Genomic DNA, 20,710 nt, shown 5'->3' with positions numbered 1-20,710 from the left:
AAAAATGGAAGTTTCAATCAATGAAATACAGTAATTAAGTACTGAAAGTTTGCCAGTTATTTCATTAAAAGCTACAAAAGAAGATTTCATATTCGCCCCAGAGTGATGTCATTTGCTCTTACATTCTGTTATGCCTTAACGTTTGGGAAAGGGGAATGCCGGAGCCCGTGGAGAATTCTCTTTACTCCATGAACCTGTGAGACTGTCGTTTGACGTGTATTACTCCAATATAAAAAGGTGGGGAAACTCCTGGGTAAGATGCTGAACTGGGGAAGTATCTTATCTTCTTTACTGATTCTGTCAGCATGTGGAGTGGTTGAGGGCCTTCACTCCAGACCGGGTTGCCTGGTTTGAATCCTGGCTCCTGAGTTTACTAGCTGTATAATCCCAGGTGAGTCATCTGTATCATCATCTCTAATGAGGCCATGATGATTTTGCCGGCTAGATTTTGGTTAGAATTTAATATATGCTTATTATAACACAGAATAATAATAATAATTAATTTTCAGTCACTCAGTGAGCAGTAATCCAGTGGTTTGGCCGAGTTACTCTGGGCCTCAATTGTTTTTTACTTTAAAAAAGTAAAGGAGGCTAATATCTTCTTTTACTTTAAAGGAGGCTAATATCCTCTAACTTTATTAGTAATATTGCATGGATTCATTAGAATTTAAAGGACTCTCTAAGATATTTTGAGCTCTTAAAGCTTAGAGCCTTATAAATAAAAATACCATTGCTCTTATTTTTTCATGTTATTGGTAGTTTTCCTCTAAGTTAAATTTTAAAAAGTTTACTGATTGCTTTAATAGCATGTTACAGACCTTTTTGTATCCTTATGTGCTATACTGAAGACCTAATTTTGTCCCTGGATCATATATAAAGGTACTTTCTGAATGAATAGAAGTACAGATGAAAAGACTAATGTACTTTCAGGTAATTTTTTTTTATTTCGTAAAACTTTTTATTGTCAAATAACCCACAGATACCGAAATCTAAAACTAATTTGTAGCTTAAAGAATAATGCACATGTCTGCATAACATCACCCAGATCATGAAGAGGACTTTGCCACGCACCTCAGAAGCCCTTTCCTGTATTTTGTAGTGGCTAACCAGATTTTATAGCAATCTCCTCCTCATATTTCTTTTGAACTTTATCACTCAAATGTGCATCCCTCAACACTGCAGTTTGGTTGTGATAATTTTTTTAAACGACATTTAAAATCTCAACCTACAGGTTCCTTATCCCTTTATTTTGCTTGCACTTTGTCTTTTGCTGAATTTAGGCCATGTAACTTGTAGCTTTTCTTCTCTTTTTTTGATGGGTGCATATTTATGCATGGTACAGTTCTTTACGTTTTTCTGTCATCTACAAAGTCATAGCTGGATCTACAAGCTTGGTCAGATTTAGTTTCATCTTTTTTCTCAAGACTAGAGATGGTGTGCGTTTTTTGTTAGGAGACAAAAAACCTGGTTACATAATTTTGTGATGATAGCAGCCATTGATACTCAATGCCTGTATTGTTAAGAGGTTGTGTGGGTGGCTCAGAATCATGATATATATATTCGAATTCTATTAATTAGTTTTCAGGTATTGAGGTATTTTCATAAATAAACTTTACTCATCTACTATTTACTTACGCAGTGGTACAGTTTATATGACAAAAATAAATGCTTGATTATTTTTCTTTATCAGTTTTCAAGCGAAAGAATCATCATTCTCTAAAGTTACCAATTATTTTGTGTGTGTGTTTCATAAAGATGAAATACTTCATAAGTTCATAATGGTACTTCCAATTCAGTATTAAGTTGTATCTTATTTCCCGTACATTGAGAATCATGGTTCTCAAAGCTATAGGGAATAATAGAATATTTTGTAAATGTTTGTTCGTTTTATTCAACAGTGCACACCCTAGGTCTCAAAGTGTCAATATTAATGCTATAAACCAATGTTATTTCCATAAAAGTTTAAACAGTTTTTCCTACATATACTCTCCCCATTTACTCTCCTACTCCATTTTTTTGTTTACACTGTATGTTTTCAGGTTGTATAGCTGTTATACACTGTCCTGTTTTAACTTTAGCTCTTATTTAGTCGCAGTTCTGCTAGTAACTCTGTTTTGTGCTGTTCATCGATAATTTTGTTCACATATCTCTAGACTTTGGTTATCCGAAGCTTGAGCTCTGGTACATTTCTTAGGAAAGTTTCCTGGGAAACTGTTTACTTAATTCACATTGATAACTGCTTGTGCTTTACACTTGAAAGTTAGTTTTGTGGAATGTAAAATCCTTGGCTCATATATTTTCCCTGGCGTAACTTAAATATGTTCCTCTATTTTTCTTACGTAAAGTCCTAAAGATTATCTCATTTTTATTCTGTTATCTGTTTCTTTCTTTTTGTCTATGTGCCCAAAGGAATGATTATTTTTTTAAGTCTAGTAATTTTGCTAGAAAATGTCTGGTATTGATTTTTATTGGTAAATATTTGCAGGTATTGATATGTGATGTACTTGTGTGTGTGTATGGGTGTTTCTGTATAATTTTTAGTAGTCTCTTTTTTCTTTATAGATTTCTATTATGTTTATGTTAGATCATCTTTACCTAACTTTAATATTTATTACTTTATATTGAATGTTTATTTAAAAAAATTTATTTTTACCTTTTTCTCTTAAAGTATTATTTGTTAGTTTTATACGTGTGTCACTTCTAGTATAGTCTTCATTTCTTAAATGATCTTTTCTTCTATTTTGAGCTCTTTTCTGAGTTCTGCAACCTAATTTGAGTTTTTAAAATTCCAAATCAAATGGTTGTTTCATGTGTTGTTTCATTAGCTCAATGGTTTTTAGCTTGTTTTGAAGTAGATTACAGTTTTGATTGGTTTGATGGGCACATCTTTCTGGCATGTTGTCATTATTTTTAAAGGTGTTATTCTGCTCCTTATTGTCTTTTTGCATATAATAATTTTGTATGGGGTTTGGCTTTGATATTTTTCCATTATTCATTTGGATGTGAAGTTAATTTTCTTGAATTTGAAGAGGAAGACAGTTTTGACGATAGCTCAAAGATCTCCCTCTTTTGTTGCCTTCTTGTGGTGTCCACAAATGTGGAAGCACAATTCTAATATTTTTCTGGCTCTGTTCTCCTATCACACTTTCAGGTGGATCTTCTCTTTTCTTTTGACTTTGGCTGCATTGGGTCTTCATTGCTGCGTGCAGGCTTTCTCTACTTGCAGCGAGCAGGAGCTACTCTTCATTGTGGTGTGTGGGCTTCTCATTGTGGTGGCTTCTCTTGTTGCAGAGCATGGGCTCTAGGTGCGCGGGCTTCAGTAGTTGTGGCGCAGGGGCTCAGTTGCTCCACGGCATGTGGGATCTTCCCAGACCAGGGCTCAAACCCGTGTTCCCTGCATTGGCAGGTGGATTCTTAACCACTGCGCCACCAGGGAAGCCCGTCCTGTGTAATTTTGATTCCACTTCCAAGTTCTCTTTTAGTTGGACGCTATGCTGAAGGTGGTGTGTCAATTTTCACAGTATGTACACTTTTCCTTCAGACCTAACCAAGTTCTCTTGTATTAACCCCACAAAAAGTTATTTTCGTGGGTAAAACTCCTCCAGTTAGGGCTGCTCTTCTTAAATTTTCAGTGACTATCTGTTGGCAAACTTTAAGGTTCTTCTATTAACCAATCTGTCAGACACCCTGTTTTACTGATCCCTCTATTTGTTCCCAGTTAGAGTCCAGTATTTCAGGTCTTGCATCATTGTTGTTGGTTTGTTTTCATTTGGCTGCATCGTGAGTGTTATGATGAAACCTTTGTATCTAAGTTTATTGAAAATGTTGTCCCTGAGTTTTTGATTTTGCTATTCAATTTTGTTTCTATATGGGGCTTCTTAGAAATAAAAAAGTGTTCCTTTGCTGTCAGTGCCACTTTTCAAGAATTCCCTTTTTTTTCTCTTTTAAATAAATAATTTTTAGTGTTGGTATTGAGCAGAATACTGCAAATGAATTGAGATGTTTCTTTCAAGAAAATTCTCTTAATCATAGGTCACCTTCATGTGCATAATTAAATATTTTCTACTTCTTTCCATATGGAAACTAGTAAATGTATGTATATCTATATATTCTTAAATGGAAGAGAAAATAATGTGTGTGTACCTAGTAAAGTGAATATGATTCTTAAATGTCAAGTCTACAAAACTTGGAGTTACGTTGTATTGAAGGCATTTTTTTAAGGCTGACCCTATTTTTTACTTTTTATTCTAGAAAATAGAGATTTAAGATAAGTATTTTAGCCTGGCTATTTCAAAGTTAGGCATGTTTTTATATTTAAAGTTATTTGTTTTGAAGCAAAATTGTTGCATTTTTAAATTTCCTTTCTCTGAAGTTAGATTCTCCTGATATAATTTCCTGATCTCTTTCTAGATATCTAGTTACTTCCTTATATTCACAAATTTGTTTTGCATCCTCTTCTAGAAAATGAGATATGAGATATAGTCTTTTATTCAACAATGCTAATTTTTATTCAAATTTTAGATAAGAGAATTTGTATATTAGTTCATAACAGAGTACAAAAACTGGGTGGCCTGAACAACAGAAATTTATTTTCTCACAATTCTGGAGGCTGGAAGTCTAAGATCATGATTTTGTCAGGGTTGGATTTTTCTGATGCTTTTCTGCTTGACTTGTGGATGGCCGTCTTCTACCTGTGTCTTCACAGAGTCTTCCCTCTGTGCATGTCTGTGTGTACATTTCTTCTTTTCATAAAGACACCAGTCATGTTGGATTAGAGCTCACCCTAATGTCTTCATTTTAACTTGATTGGCTCTTAAAGTGCCTATCTCCAAATACAGCCACATTCTCAGAGACTGGGGTTTAGAACTCCAACATACACATTTTGAGGGGGACACAGTTCACACCGTAACAGTGTTTTAGTTATGCTCGTAGCCCAGAGATGGAAACTAATCAATGTTCAATACCTTCTTGGTGCCCTGTGCTAAAACCTGGGGATAATGTTGGGAAATTATAAGTTACAGAGTTAGGAGTTTGTGATTTTGTGGGAGAGAAAGTCAAATAGATAATATAATCCAATGTAAAAACTATAATGAAAGTAAAATAAAAATGTAGAACAGTATGAGAGGGAAAAATATCATTTAGTATGCTAACTTTACATGGACTTGAGTTAGAAAGCTTAAAGTTCACAATTCATGGCAGTATGACCTTGGGCAACTTAGTGGCTTTATAGCCTCGCTTAACTCATCTGTAAAATGGGGAGAAAAATTTCTCTCCTTGGTTGTTGTGATGATTAAATGAAATAATGTATAAAAGTATCTACCATAGTAAACAGCCAAAGCAATGTCAGCAATAATTATAGAATGTCATGAGTACTAAATAATCAGAATGAATGCACTGACAACCAGAATGATTGCTGGCTGTAAGGAACTGATATGGCTCTGTTGGTGTGTACTATCTGACCATCTGCTTTGCCAATAGACTTACTAGGGTCACAGTACATGTGGATTTCTTTCCACTTCTGAAACTACACTGAGGGGCCTTTTCCCATGAACACTCAAATTCAGCAATGCAGTGATTACCTGGATATAAGGAGAATCCTAGTTGTGTGGTTATACGTGTTTGAGAGAGCTGTCATTATGTATCAGAATTGGGGGTTTGGAGATGGGGGGGTACTGTAGTTTCACAATATTCTTCCTGGTGGTTCTGTTCCTCCCTCCTTTTTTCTTCTCCTCTCACCAAAATACATCTAAAACATTTGCCTAGAGTTACTAATGCAGATGATGCTTGATATAGTCCTTATTGGAGAATTAGACAAGGAAATGTAACGACACTGCAGGCGGGGGGATCATGAACATTATTGCAAAGATCATGATGTGTCCAGGGAATTGTAGGTGGTATTATTTGGTGGCTGAAGAATGAGGTGTAAAGCCCAACGTGTTGTGGGTGATTATATGTTGCCCTGTATAAAATATATGGAGGTGGGAATCCTCTGGTCAGGACTTTAGAATTATGAGTTATCTGTTGACGAACGCTTAAAATTTTTTTGCCAGTGAATTAGTTAGAGTTCTCCAGAGAAACACAACAAATGAGATATATACACACACAATAAGGAATTGGCATACATGATTACAGATTATTAAGACTGACAAGTCCAAAATCTACAAAGCCAATGTCCCAGTTCAAGTCCAAAGGCCAGCAGACTACTGTAGAATCAGGAAGAGCCATGTTTCAGTTTGAAGGCTGTTGTACAGGAGAATCATCTCTTACTTGGGGGGAGGGTCAACGTTTTCTTTTATTCAGGTCTTAAAATGATTGGATGAGGCCCACACACATTAGAGAGAGCAATCTGCTTTACTTAGTTTACAGATATAAATGTTAAACTCATCTAAAAATACCATGACAAATACCCAAATTATGTTTGGGCAAATATCTGGGCACCCTGTGTCCCAGGCAAGTTGACATACAAAATTAATCATTATAGCCAGTAAAGTAAAATCAAGTTGCACGTTATTTATTTTTGGCATTATTATTAATTATTGGCAATCATACATATTCTTTGACCATTTAGAAGTTGTCATGCGTGGGGCTGAGGTATTAACTGAAAATTTTGAGCTTATTAATTAATGCTAACAGCTTTTAATTCTAACCTGTCGATTTCCAAGTTATGTTCCAGTTTGAATTTTATGTTGTCACTATGACAGCTGTGCGACACTAGATGTGATATATAAATGAAGTTATTCAGTGTAAATCAGAGTACTTGTTAAAAATGATTTTGAGGGGAGGGATGTACCCTAGTGGTTTAGATATCAAAATATTTCATCATGTGACACAGGTGCCTTTTAGAAAGATTTTTTAAAAGCTGTTTAAAAGAGAGGGTAGTATGAAAACTAAAACTCAGAGAATAATATTAGTCATCAAGTTGACTAGTCAGGTATGATTTAAAATAAATTTCAATGTTTTTCCAATTTATCCTTAGGTCTTTTTTGGGGTGAGAACAAAGAGTAGATTCTTGTTTTAGAGTGTTTATGATTCCAGGAAGTGAAATGACTTTATGGTTTTTCCCCAGTGCTATTGTTTTTATTTTAAACTCTAAATGTTTCTAAGAAGTGCTTTATTAATAGTTAGAACAGCAGATCAAGAATTCTAAAGACTTCTTTTTTCTTTTGATTTCATCATTAACCTCAAGGAAGTTGTTAAATACTTTGTTTGCATTGAGAAATAATAAGGATTAATCATATTAATGATTGGAAAGTGTTTTGTGGTTCATGAAGAAAGTGAATTTTAAATAATGTGCCTTTTTTCCCGTCTTCGTGAGTTGGGGGATACTAGAATAACTGTGGAAGAGAGGAGGTTCAATTTATTTGAGCCCTGTTCCTACAGCTTACATTCTTTCCCATTTTGGCCTTCCATCTGCATGGTACAAGTACAGTTATGGCAGATGCCTGTTTTTGATGAAGATCTTAGTACATCAACATTTTCAGTTAAGCCTGTCAGTGCATGTTTGTGGAATCATTAATAGAAATCATGTAAGATGTTTCAGCCTAGGTCTAGTGGACAAACTAAAGATATGAACGATTAGAGCTAGAAGGTATCCATTTTAGCTTCAGAGGATTTAAGTGATGAAAACGGGACTATTGATTACTCAAGATGTGTATTCCATTACTATATAAAACTACTGCATATTTGGTGAAACTTTGAAACTTGAAAAGCAGTGGGACAAAGTTGATAGGGATTGTTTATCAAACTCTGAAATGTTAAGACCACAAGGCACCATTTGGAATTAGAGATGGGTTGTATTTTGGTAAGATAAAAGGAGTCTTAACTTATATTCATAATGAATGTATATGACCATGATAGCATTTATCCTGTGAATATTTATTGGGGATATACTTGTACAAAGCATTCTGCATAACTTTACACATATTAATTCATACAATCTTCATTAATCCTCATGTAGTATCTTTTATTATTCCCATGTCTCCTGTTTTTCTTTTAGATACTTATAAACTCCTTATAGAAAATTTGGCTTTACATAGTAATTGTTAGTCTCTCATCTCGTTTCATACATGTAAAATGCTGTCAAAGTATGAATATACTATTTTCAGATACAGAATTTGTATAAGATTTTGAAAAATTGCATTTACCTCAACAATTTAACAAATATTGGATACCCAAGAAGTGCCTCATACTTATAATTGAAATATAAACATTGTATTTTATTCTTATAATATTGCCTTTAAAATACTGGGCCCGAAATGGCTAAATTGTAAACTCCAGTGAGCCATGCAGATCAGAGTAGGAGTTGAGTGGGTTTGGGTTTCTTTAAAAATTTCACACTGAAATATCAAAGAGAAATGAGTAACCCAACACATTTTTTTTCTCCCTAAATTCATCATCCTTCAGTTGCCACAATATGGAGATGAGAGAAAACTACAAAATTATCCCCAAATTATTATACTCAGAAAGACTTATACCATTTTGATGGGATTAATCAGCTATCATAGGTAATTTTTATTTTTTTTAAGATAGAGAAACCTTTTATAAACCTCACATTATAGAAAATCAGTGCAGTGAGTAAGCAGAGGTTTTCAACCTGGCTGAACATTAGAATCACTTTTGGAGCTTTAGAAAGTACAGGCGAGAATTTTGTTGGGTGAGTTATAAGCATATGTATTTTAAAAATATAAAGGCAAAACAAAAAGATACTGAGAGTTGATTCTTAAGTGCAGCCATGTTTGAGAACCAGTTGAACCTAGTTTAGACTTTAAATGACCGTAGCCGGATAGAAAATTTATCATTGTTGGTGCTAAATGATATTGATATGGACTGTAGACACTATTAGAAAGTGGCCAGTCTGGCACAGACTTCCATGTGGAATACAAGTAACTGGGAATTGCAAGAAGTCAGCAGACAATACAGAAACCAACATGATAAAAGATTGACTTTGTTCATTATTGTTACATTGTCTTGAATCTAGGTCTTTAATTATGTTTTGCTCAGTTGATCTTTAATGAACAGAACTAATTTTTTAATAAATTTATCCAGCTTTATTGAGATATAATTGATGTAAAACATTTTAAGTTGTACAGTATGATGGTTTGTTACATGCATATATTGTGAAATGATTATCACAAATAAGGTTAGGTAACAGATCCATCACCTCACGTAATTAAAACTTTAGAGAGATGAATTTTAAAGTCTTCTGCTATTTATGTGTGTGTATGTGTGTGTATATAAATCTATTTTTAATTGTATCTTATTTGTTTCTTGGGGGGGTTAGAATATTTTTTTATTTTAATATACTTTTAAACTTCAAAGATGCAAGAATAGTACATATAACTTCCATCTGTCTTTTACCCAGATCACCAGTTCACTGATTTTTTACATTTTGCCCCATTTGCTCTATCATTTCTTTATGTGTGAGCTCATTATCATTTCTTCTTGTGTATGCTCATCTGTCTTTTGCTCTTTCTCTCTCTCTCTAGCTTTCTCCTCTCTATCTTATAGAATTGTGAGATGCTCAGTGGGTGTTTTAATCTGTTAAATTTATGGCAATTTCTTGCACAATAGCAGACTAATAAAGACAATAAAATTAATAATAATCCATGAGTCAAATGAGAAATCACAGAGGAAACTAGAAGTGTATAAAGTGAGAAAAAAATGAATGAAATCTTTTAAATTGAAAATGAAATAATTTAAACTGAAAAATATCACAATGTTTGATGTGTCAATAAAGCTGTAATTAGAGGAAAATTTAGAGCCTTAAATGTTGACCCTTGAACAACATGGGGTTTGGAACCTGACCTTCCTTACAGTGTAAAATTTGTGGATAACTTTACAGTTGGCCTTCTGTGTCCACAGTTTTGCATCTGTAGATTTAACCAGTCACACTCATGTAGTACTGTACTATGTACATATTGAAAAAAACAGGTGTAAGTGGACTCTCGCAGTTCGAACCTGTATTGTTCAAGGGTTGACTGTATTAGAATAAAGGAAAAGCACAAAAGCCCACTATTTTTTTTCTTTTGTAAGAAATTAGAAAAGAACAGTGAACTCAATCTATAGATAGTAGAATGAAGAAGATATTGAAGAAAATAGTAAACATTCATGAGTTAGAAGACAAGCATAAGAGAGAATCAACACAACTTTTCTTTGAAAATGTTAATAAAATTGATAAAACCTTGGCAAAAGTGATCATGAAAAATATTGAAGGCTCAAATAATTATTATCAGAAATGAAAAAAGAGCATCAGTGATGATCCTATAGACATTGCAATGAGATGTGAGCAACTTTGTTCATCAGCTTGGGCTGCCATAATGAAATACCATAGACTGGATGGCTTAAACAACAGGAATTTATTTCTCACAGTTCTGGAAGTTGGGAATTCCAAGATAAAGGTGCTAGCTGATTCATTTTCCAGATAAGGGCTCTCTTCAGGGCTTGCAGACAGCTACCTGCTTGCTGAATCCTCACATGGATGTGAGAGGAAGGTCTGGTGTCTTTTCCTCTTTTTATAAGGGCACTAATCCCATCATGTGGACTTCACCCTATGAGATGATCTTCACTTCACGATCTCATCTAAACCTAATTACCTCCCAAGGACCCTACTTCCTAATACCATCACATAGGGGGGTTAAAGCTTCAACATGAATTTTGGGGGAACAGAAACATTCAGTCCATAGCTTTATGCTAATAGACTTAAATTTAGGTTAAATGAACACATTCATAGGCAAATACAACTAGGAAAAGTTGTTCATCCATTTAAGATATTGAATCTAATTAAAAATGCTACCACAAAGACAGATGGCTTTTACCAGTGAATTTTACAAAACCATTGAAAAGAAGAAATAACACCAGTCATACACATTTCTTCAGAAAATAGAAAAAGAGAGAACTTTCCAACCGACTACATGAAGGCAGTGTAAATGTTTAATAAACCTCTGACGAGGACCTTATAAGAGTAAAATTACAGGCTAATTTTTATCATGAACATAGAAGCAAAATTCTAAAGGTTGCATTATCAGATTAAAAAATTATGATTTGGAAAAAAGGAAATAAAATTTTGTTCACAATTGACATGTTTGTATATATAAAAAATTTGAAATAACTTGTAAACCCTTAGAATTTATAAGTGAATTTAGCAGTTACTAAATGCAAAGACTGTATAGAAATCTTAAGATATTTTTGTACATCAACAAGTAGAAAATGCAACTAAAGATATTATTTACAATAGCATCAATAATGTTTCTTAGAAATTTAACAAAAATTGCAAAAAGACTCTACACTGGAGACTATAAAACACTGAGAAAAATTAAGGAAGATCTCAATAAATAGAGGAATATATTATGTTTATAATTGAAAGGCTTGCGATTTTAAAGATGTCATTTTTGTCTAAAAAGCAGGTGAGGGACTTCCCTGGCGGTCCAATGGTTAGGACTCCGCGCTTCCACTGCAGGGGGCCCCGGTTCCATCCCTTAATAGGGGAACTAAGATCCCTCAAGCCGCGCACATGACCAAAATACTTAAAAGTAAATAAATAAATAAATAAATAGCAGGTGATTTTGTGCAAATTTATTGTAAAATTTATATGGTAATGCAAAGATTCCCGAACAGAAAGCTATTTAGAACAGCTGACACATGGCAAAAAATTAATGCCAAATTGATTTTGAGTTACTTCATTTTATTTATACAGTTGATCTTTGGACAACATGGGTGTTAGAGGCACTGACCCTCACAAAATTGAAAATCCACGTATAATTTTTAGTCAGCCCTCCCTATCTGTGGGTTTAACCAACTGAGGATCATACAGCACTGTACTATTTCCTATTGAAAAAAATCTGTGTATAAGTGGACACTTCGCAGTTCAAACCCATGTTCAAGGGCTAACTGTATCTCAGTTTTGGAGGGGGATAATGTCAGTTTTAATTTATTGTTGATTTACATTTGATAGAGCTTGGAATTCTAGAAAGGATACATGATGAAACAAGGAAGGGAAATCTGCATATGTTGTGTTTTGTTTTGAAAAGTGTTGTTTATGCATTATTTTATAAATTAGTCAGAATTATTGTGGTGCCATCATATTATATATGTAGTAAATTACTTACACATTAAATTTTTTATTATAATGTTTTTGGTGTGTGTGAAAGAAGCATTGGGAAATGTAACTGGATTTTTGCTCGGACATTACAAAGTCCAAATTTCTCCAAATATTTAAGAGAATACAATACATACATTTGAATTAACTTGGTTTTCAAAAGCTACTGCTCGTACTATAGTTACATCTAAAGCTTTCAGGACACTCTAGGTATTCAGGAAAGCATGGGACCTTCATGTTCTGGCTTCACTGAGTATACCACTTCATAGCTCACTGCTGAATCATTCCATGATTTTTTTTTTTTAAATTAATTAATTAATTTTATTTTTTGGCTGTGTTGGGTCTTCGTTTCTGTGCGAGGGCTTTCTCTACTTGCGACGAGCAGGGGCCACTCCTCATCGCGGTGCGCGGGCCTCTCACTGTCGCGGCCTCTCTTGTTGCAGAGCACAAGCTCCAGATGCGCAGGCTCAGTAGTTGTGGCTCATGGGCCCAGTTGCTCCGCGGCATGTGGGATCTTCCCAGACCAGGGCTCGAACCCATGTCCCTTGCATTGGCAGGCAGATTCTCAACCACTGCGCCACCAGGGAAGCCCCGTGATTTTTTGAGTACTTATCTTGTCTCTTGTCATAGTAAGTTTATGCTTGTACTCGTTCTACCCCAATACATTAAATTTTAAAAAAATCTTGTTTCTCTTATTCACTTTCAAAGCCCCTTGGCTCTGCTAAGCAAAGTTTACCTTTCAAGAGTGAGCTCCTAGCTCATTTTAGCATAAAGATTTATTTAATCTTGTCAACCAATTTATCTTTCTAATCATAGTGATGTTCCATAGCACTTAATATCTGTACCATCCATTTGTGTTCTTAATTATATTTAATTTTATTAGGCTTGTGTAACTTCAAATTATAGACATTTTCAAGTTGTTAGGAACCTTACTGATGGGTGAATACAGTCCTAAAAGATGAAATGATTTTAAGATAATATAATTATAGCAGATCTGTATCCAGCAGAGAAGTGTCCTCTTAATCCACTTGAATTACTACGCTTATATTAGTTTTCTTGAATTTGTAGGGTATAAAAGAGTGAAGACCGTTTCACATTCTTTTACAGAAATTATTGTAAGGTAGAAAGCATGATAGAAAAGGCAGAAGCTTTGGGAAGACCTGGATTTAAGTACCTTGTGAGTAAAAACAGGAATTATAATACATAGCTTATAATACATATTTATTTTGAGGCATTAAATAGGATAATAACTATGAAGCATTAGGACCTCTCATATGAAAATGCTTGATGTTCAATTCATGTCAGATGTCTTTTTCTTTTCATTTTAGTGCTGTAGAATAGCTGTGTGTTCGTAAGCTTAATTTCTTTGGATTTGAATTCTTTTTCTTCTACTCATAACCCTGTGATCTTGGGCAAGTTACTTTGTTTCTCTGAAGTCGTTTCCTGAATCTGTCACATAGATTCACAATAATATTGTTTGCAGGGTCATCATGAGAAATGGTGTGAATATCGGGTACGGCTCTTGGAACATATACTATTATTGATAAGTGGGAGGTAGGTAGTAACAGGAATACCATTAACTGGTGACGTTATTATTTTAAATGTTTTGGACTTCCCTGGTGGTCCAGTGGTTAAGACTCCATGCCTCCACACTTCCAATGCAGGGACATGGGTTTGATCCATGGTTGGGAAACTAAGATCCCACATGCCGCGTGGCGAGCCCAAACAAACCAAACCAAAACAAAACAAAAATCTCTCTTAGAATTAATAAAACAGCTATGATTTATTGAAAAAGAAAAAAAAGTTTGGTCCTCCCCAGCTTTTTGGGGAAGAATCATTAGCTATTGCTAGAACAGTGTTTCTAGAGAGCCTGTTATGTGGAGTTGCCTGTGTAAGAAGCAGCTAGGTCGTAAGTTAAACTGACTTTTGGTTTGGGACTCCTATTTAAAATTAGGCTTTTAAAAAAATCCATGACATAATACCATGAAATGTGTTCTTAACTGGCAGCAATATAGCCATTTCTTAGTATTTTAGACCTGTTTACTGTAAAGGAGGACTGCACATATTTGGGGAGAGTGCATCCAGGGTTTACAAAGGTGAATATCACTATGTCATACAGCTTATGATTTTAAATTATATCATCTCAAGCCTTCCAAATTTGAAGAAAATCTATTTTTGGCTATTTTCACTTGTTGTGGTAATAAACAGGCAGGAATTGAATTGAATTGACTGGAATGGCAAGGAAAATGCTGTGCGTAGCCAGGGCACCAGGTGGCACAGTGAGCTGTACGCAGGAGACATCTTATGGCCTAACCAGAGGATCTGCCTGGGAGATGGGATTCCATTAGATTCTGGGAGATTCCTTGTAAATGTGGAAGGATTGAATTCTTGAGCCAAGTAGCTGTCACCTGCAGTGACTCTCTTCAAATATATCCAGAGATCTCTTATTTCTGTTGCTTACATGATGTCCTGGTTACCCACCCACAAAATGTTAAATACATAGATTTACTGGCTTGGATGGTCAGTTGAGTCCAGGACATCTCTGTGCAGTCCAAGTCACTCCACTTGGCCCAAAGTCCACACCTCCCTATTCTTGTTCAATAGTTACGAACAGTGGGTTAGTATAGGTTTCAGCATACTAGGGCTTTGTTCCATATTCTGTTTGAAACTTAAAATTTTTTTTCTTTTGTATCTCAGAAAGAATTTCACAACAAATTTGTGTAGTTATGGACACAAAAGAAGATGAAGAACATGTAGGTCATCGTCTTGAAGAAATGCTAAAAAATGAATTAAATGTAAGTATTCAAAGATCCAGTTTGATAACATACATTTGATTGCCACAGATTTTTATCGTACAAAGATGCTTTCCTTGAGAAGGCATAAAAGTACTTTCAAGCTAATTTTCTTATTTTGCTGTAATGAAATCCTGTGTTTTGCCATCACTTTTGACTTGAAATACAATTCGTTCCCCTTCTCCACTCCTCTTCTGGATTTCCTCCCCGCCTTCATTCTCCGAGTTCTATTTCTCCTTTAAAATTCAGCGTCAGTGTGACTTCTTTAGAAAGCCACCCCCCGCCCTGGTGCACATGAGCCCCTGCGTGAGGTTGACACTTGTCTTGAGAGCCACGGTGCCCAGCACATGCTAGATGCTTACTAAAGTTTGTTGAATACATGAAGAAAAGAAAGAGATTAAGAAGAGAGAGAAAGAAAAGAGAGAAACAGATATGCAAAAGATAGGATAATTATGATATTGAAGAAGTGAATGGATGTTTCTTCCCCCCCCCCCTCCCTTTTTTGAACTGATCAATGTCCAAGTCAACCTCATATTTAATATTAGGGTTAAGGAAATGCAAGAAGTAGCTGTGAGTGTGAGGAGGTGTATAGGAATTATTTACTACTTTTACCCCTAAGGACATCCATTATTTTTATGACAGTTTTGTGCTTTGAAATGTTTTGCTTGCCAAGCTGATTTTATTGTTTTCATCAGTTTCCTTGTTTTCATTAAAATGTGTAACTGCCTGGGTTTACGATCAACATGTCATGGCTTTTTAACAACATACATAATTCCAGTTGAAAGCGAAAGGAAAAGGTTTATTTTAGTAAGCTAGTTCTATCATGATAGCACAGTCAGCAAAGAGAACAGGCTCTGGTATCAGATTGCCAGTGCTCAGATGTCTGTTTTATTGCCTAATTTCCTTATCTTAAATTGAAAATGTTAATAACAACTGCACTGTAAAGCTGTTGGGATAACTGAACTTCAAAAATGTATTTTAATGTGCTTAGAAAACCATCTGCCATACTGTAAGTTTTCAATAAATATGAACTATAAGAGACTTAACAATGACATCTATTGTTAACATCTCAACTCATCAGGTGAGATGAAGGTGTGACAGTATTAAGCAGTAGATACTACGAGTTCCCAAATTTCAGTCCTGTATTAAATACATGAACTGTTAAATACATAGATTCCTGGAATGTGTAAATATTTAGTGAATCATCTGGGATAAGTTCTGGAATTTCAGTTTTTAACAAGCTCCCCGTGGTCGTTTTGATGGCAGTCAGTGCTAAATTCTACCAGTAGCATTTGGAGCAACAATCTAAAGCTGGAAAGAAATGGCAGCCACCTCAGCTGTCTCTTGGGTGTAAAGGTTATACTACAATTTTCTTTTCCAAGTTGCCTTTATTCGTAGACTTTCTGAGTATTCCTCCTCTGTTGCTGGAATTTTTAGCACCTTGTTCTTTGCTTTCTATCTCAAATCCACCTGTTAAGAATCTGTTCCTAAGTTCTGCGCCCTAATTTCTCTGCTGCATCCTGCAGGATATTTAAGTGTAGATAACTTCCCATTGTCTGACCTCGTGAGGCAACGTTTTGCCTGAAAAATAGTCTTCTACTCTTGGATAATTTCGTTCATGCTTTATCCATTCAGTGCAGAAGCCAATAAGATGGAACCCTGAAAGAGTGTTACTGGGACTTTGGCTATCAACCCTAGGTTTAGAGAGCTGGGTTCTACACTCTTGTTGAGCACCCAACTGATGCATCCTGTGTGACTCATTCCTTGGTCTTCCCAGTGTTAGATTCTACAAAGAGTCCTTTTTGTTACAATTATTATGATAGTCTCTTTTTGTTGCTGCTTTTCCTGTATATGTTTGGTAATTATTGATCTAAAACAAATAGACTGCCAGATATCTCTTCAGCAAAGATAGGTTTCTTCAGGATAAACAGACAATTGAAATTTGGGGTCTGCAACCATGACAAGCCACATGCAAGTCCCCGCATAACAAGGGAAGGACACTTTTATAGAAGGAGCAAGGAAGTTGGGAGGGCTAGAGTAAATAGACAGCCCATGGTTTCTATTTGCTGAGTCCTCGCCAGGAGAGAAGAGGATCGTTTCTTCTTGTTAGGCTCAGCTGTAGTTGCAGGGTGTGAGGGCTCCCCCTTCTGGTCTCCCAACTCTGTTTTAAGAGAGAAATTTGTTTATTCATTGTTTTGTGTGTTTTTTTCTAATTTTTATTAGAATATAGTTGATTTACAATGTTGTGTTACTTTCTGCTGTACAGCAAAGCGAATCAGTTATACATATACATATATCCACTCTTTTTTAGGTTCTTTTCCCATATAGGCCATTACAGAGTATTGAGTAGAGTTCCCTGTGCTATACAATAGGTCCTTACTAGTTATCTATTTTATATATAGTAGTGTATATATGTCGATCCCAGTCTCCCAATTTATCCCTACCCCCCTTTCCTCCTTGGTAACTATAAGTTTGTTTTCTGCATCTGTGACTCTATTTCTGTTTTGTAAATAAGTTCATTTGTACCATTTTTTAAGATTCCACGTATAAGCGATATCATATGATATTTGTCTTTCTCTGTCTGACGTACTTCACTCAGTATGACAATCTTGAGGTCCATCCACGTCGCTGCAAATGGCATTATTTCATTCTTTTTTATGGCTTAGTAGTATTCCATTATATATGTATATACCACATCTTTTTTTAAAAATTTTTTATTTATTTATTATTTATGGCTGTGTTGGGTCTTCGTTTCTGTGCGAGGGCTTTCTCTAGTTGTGGCAAGCGGGGGCCACTCTTCATTGCGGTGCGTGGGCCTCTCACTGTCGCAGCCTCTCTTGTTGCAGAGCACAAGCTCCAGATGCGCAGGCTCAGTAATTGTGGCTCACGGGCCCAGCTGCTCTGTGGCATGTGGGATCTTCCCAGACCAGGGCTCGAACCCGTGTCCCCTGCATTGGCAGGCAGATTCTCAACCACTGCGCCACCAGGGAAGCCCTACCACATCTTTTTAATCCATTCATCTGTTGATGGACATTTAGGTTGCTTTTGTGTCCTGGCTGTTGTATGTAGTGCTGCAGTGATACATTGGGTCCATGTATGTTTTCAAATCACTGTTTAAATAATGATATGATGTGGAATTTAGGGATACACACAATGGTGTGTAACTGACGCTCTGTGATTTTTTTTTTCAGTGCCTTCGCTTCTCAGGTCCTGTCCTTCTCATTTCCAGTGTCCGTTGTTTTCAGTGCACTTCATCTACCTACCTGTTGGACCCAGTCTGGATATAGCCATCATCTTAACTGTGCTGAAAAATAAATACTAAGGCTATTTCTTAACTTCTGACCACAATATTTTACCTTTCCTTATCTTATACTAAATTACTCTCACTGCACATATTTAAATTTTATAGGAAACTCTAATCCCACTGTCTTCTCTCTTTCAGCTACCTTTTGTTTCACACTTTACTTAGATACCATGATCCATCACTTCAGTGGATCATGGATCTCTTACCAATAATTTTAATTCCCTTGTCCTTCTATTAAACCCAGTTAGTAAAACCTCATTCATGTTATCAGTCTAACTTTTCACTTCTCTGAGCCTATATTCAGTCTTAACACTGCTGGAGAAAAGTATACAACAGTGTAGATTATTGTACTTTAAAAATACTGGTCTTCATTCTTCACTGGGCCCTGAATGTTGTAAAGCAAGCATACTGTGATTCCACTGTGAGCTCCCCATTCTCCTCAGTGGATATTTTAAACCTTTTCCTCTCTCCTTAAATGTCTAACCCAGGTTTCTTAACCTTGGCACTATTGGCATTTTGGACTAGATATTGTGAGGGACTGTCCTGTGCCTTGGACGCTGTTTAGCAGCATCCCAGTCTTCTACCCACTAGATGACAGTATTTTACCCCCTAGTTGTAGCAAACAAAATGTCTCCAGACATTGCTAAATGTTGCCTGGAGGGGGGACAAAATCATCCTCCGGTTGAGAACCACTAGTCTAACCCCACCATTTTCACCTCCACTCTTAAATATGGTCTTATCTCTAACTTCAGAGTATAATTATATACTCCAATATGGGAACATTCCTATCTTCCAAGCACCAAACCTTTAAAGAATCTTGCATCTGTAGCCATCTTCTCACTGAGACTATTTCCTCTCCTGAGCTCTGGTTCTCTTCCCCCCTTCCCCCTCCCCCATTAACAGATACATGTTCCTTCCATTAAAACAAAAACAAAGAAACAGTTCTAAACCCAAGGTTACCCTGTAGCCAAACTTCTTTAAAATAATTTATCTTCTCATTCCTCAGTTCACTGCATTTTGACTTCTGCCCCAACCTTCCATAGGAACTGCGCTCGGTGAAGTCCTCAGTGACCTTCCTATGGGAAATCCACAAGACATTTATCAGTCCTTACCTTATTTATTGCACCACTTGACTCTCTTGTCTGATACTATTTTTTTCTAGAAGGAGTCTCATCCAGTGGATTCTGTAACATCTTGTTTTTCTTTTATCCTTTTTCATTTTTGGCTGCTGCTTCTAAGTTTCTTTTGCAGGATTCAAGATTCTATTGATGATTTTTAGATTTTGTACATAGGTAATTGGACCTCTTTAAAAAAAAATTGCTGATGGCTTCACATATCCTTCATTTGCTAGGGACACAAAATATTCTCTAGCCCTGTGTTTAATTATTCATTTTCCTGCATTTCAGATCTGTATAGTCAGTCAGAGGTCCCTTAAATGTCGATGATGTCGATGATATTTCACATTCACAAATTCTTTTTCCAGCCAGTCCTTCTCCATCTGCTAAGGTTTCAGTCTCTGAAAATGCATATCATTTCCTCATTCTCTAAACCTCGTATAAAGTTGGACTCATTCTCTATCTCACTCCCAAAGCAAATCAAGTTCCAAAACATTTGAATTCTACCTCTCATTATCCTTCATACGTGTCCTTTTATCTTCATTGCCACTGTCCTAGGCTCCCCAGCTGTTGTCTGGATTATTGCAACAGCCTGTTAACTGACCTCCAGCCTTCAATCTTGCCCCCCTCAGATTTATTCTTTATGGGGCTGTTTGAATGATTGTTCTAAATTGTTTATCATGTTATTCCGCATTCAAATCTGTTTCTTGGTTTTCCACTGCTTCTAAATTAATATAAAAATTCCTTGCTATGTCTCATAAGATCTCTCACGTGACTAATACTACTAATAAAAATAACAAATACAACAATAATAACAGCCAACGATTTTCAGCACTTATTTTATGCCCTAGGTACCATAGCAAATGCTCTTAACAACCTTTTGAAATGGGTACTGTTAACGTTGTTTTTCAAGATGAAAGAACTGAGGCATAGAGGGGATGTTTAAATGGTTCTTGTTAACATTGTTGTGAAGGGGCAGAACAGGGACATGGAGATGAACTTGGATTCATGTAACACCAAAATCTGTCTTCTTAACCGGCACCCTTGCCAAACAGCCCTGCACTCTGTAACTAACTGTGCACTCTTCAGGCCAGCTCTACTTTTTGCAGCTTCTCAAATGTGATAGTACTTTCTTACCTCCAGGGCCTTCACCCACGATGTAATTTTCCCCAGGGAGCTTTTCCTGTTTGTTTTTCCTCTGAGGTCTGGTTTATGTACCCTTCTATTGTGTTTTGTGAGAGGCTATACAGCCCCATGTGAGGTCTTCGCAAAGCATGATGCAGTCTTGATAAAAGGGGGACATTTATTGAATGTTGAATAAATAAATAAATGAATGGATAAATGATCACAACTTCTTATTACTAAGTTGGACATTGTATTATATATTGTGCTGTGCTTGCTGCAT

General features: G+C 35.8%; 1 protein-coding gene across 2 annotated transcripts in view; it reads left to right on the top strand.

The window, feature by feature from the left end:
• The window catches only part of CRPPA (CDP-L-ribitol pyrophosphorylase A), a 324,671-nt gene that overhangs the window by 137,567 nt on the left and 166,394 nt on the right, over positions 1–20,710 (top strand). For both annotated transcript variants that reach the window (XM_007164884.2, XM_057549909.1), the window contains exon 6: positions 14,792–14,889. In XM_007164884.2, the coding sequence (XP_007164946.2) occupies positions 14,792–14,889 (98 nt within the window). The remainder of the gene's footprint in view (positions 1–14,791; positions 14,890–20,710) is intronic.

This window comes from Balaenoptera acutorostrata, chromosome 7 (assembly GCF_949987535.1).
Source record: "Balaenoptera acutorostrata chromosome 7, mBalAcu1.1, whole genome shotgun sequence".
In the NCBI taxonomy this organism is placed as follows: Eukaryota; Metazoa; Chordata; class Mammalia; order Artiodactyla; family Balaenopteridae; genus Balaenoptera; species Balaenoptera acutorostrata.
Note: the sequence above shows the minus strand (reverse complement) of the source record. Positions and strands in the feature narration are given on the sequence as shown.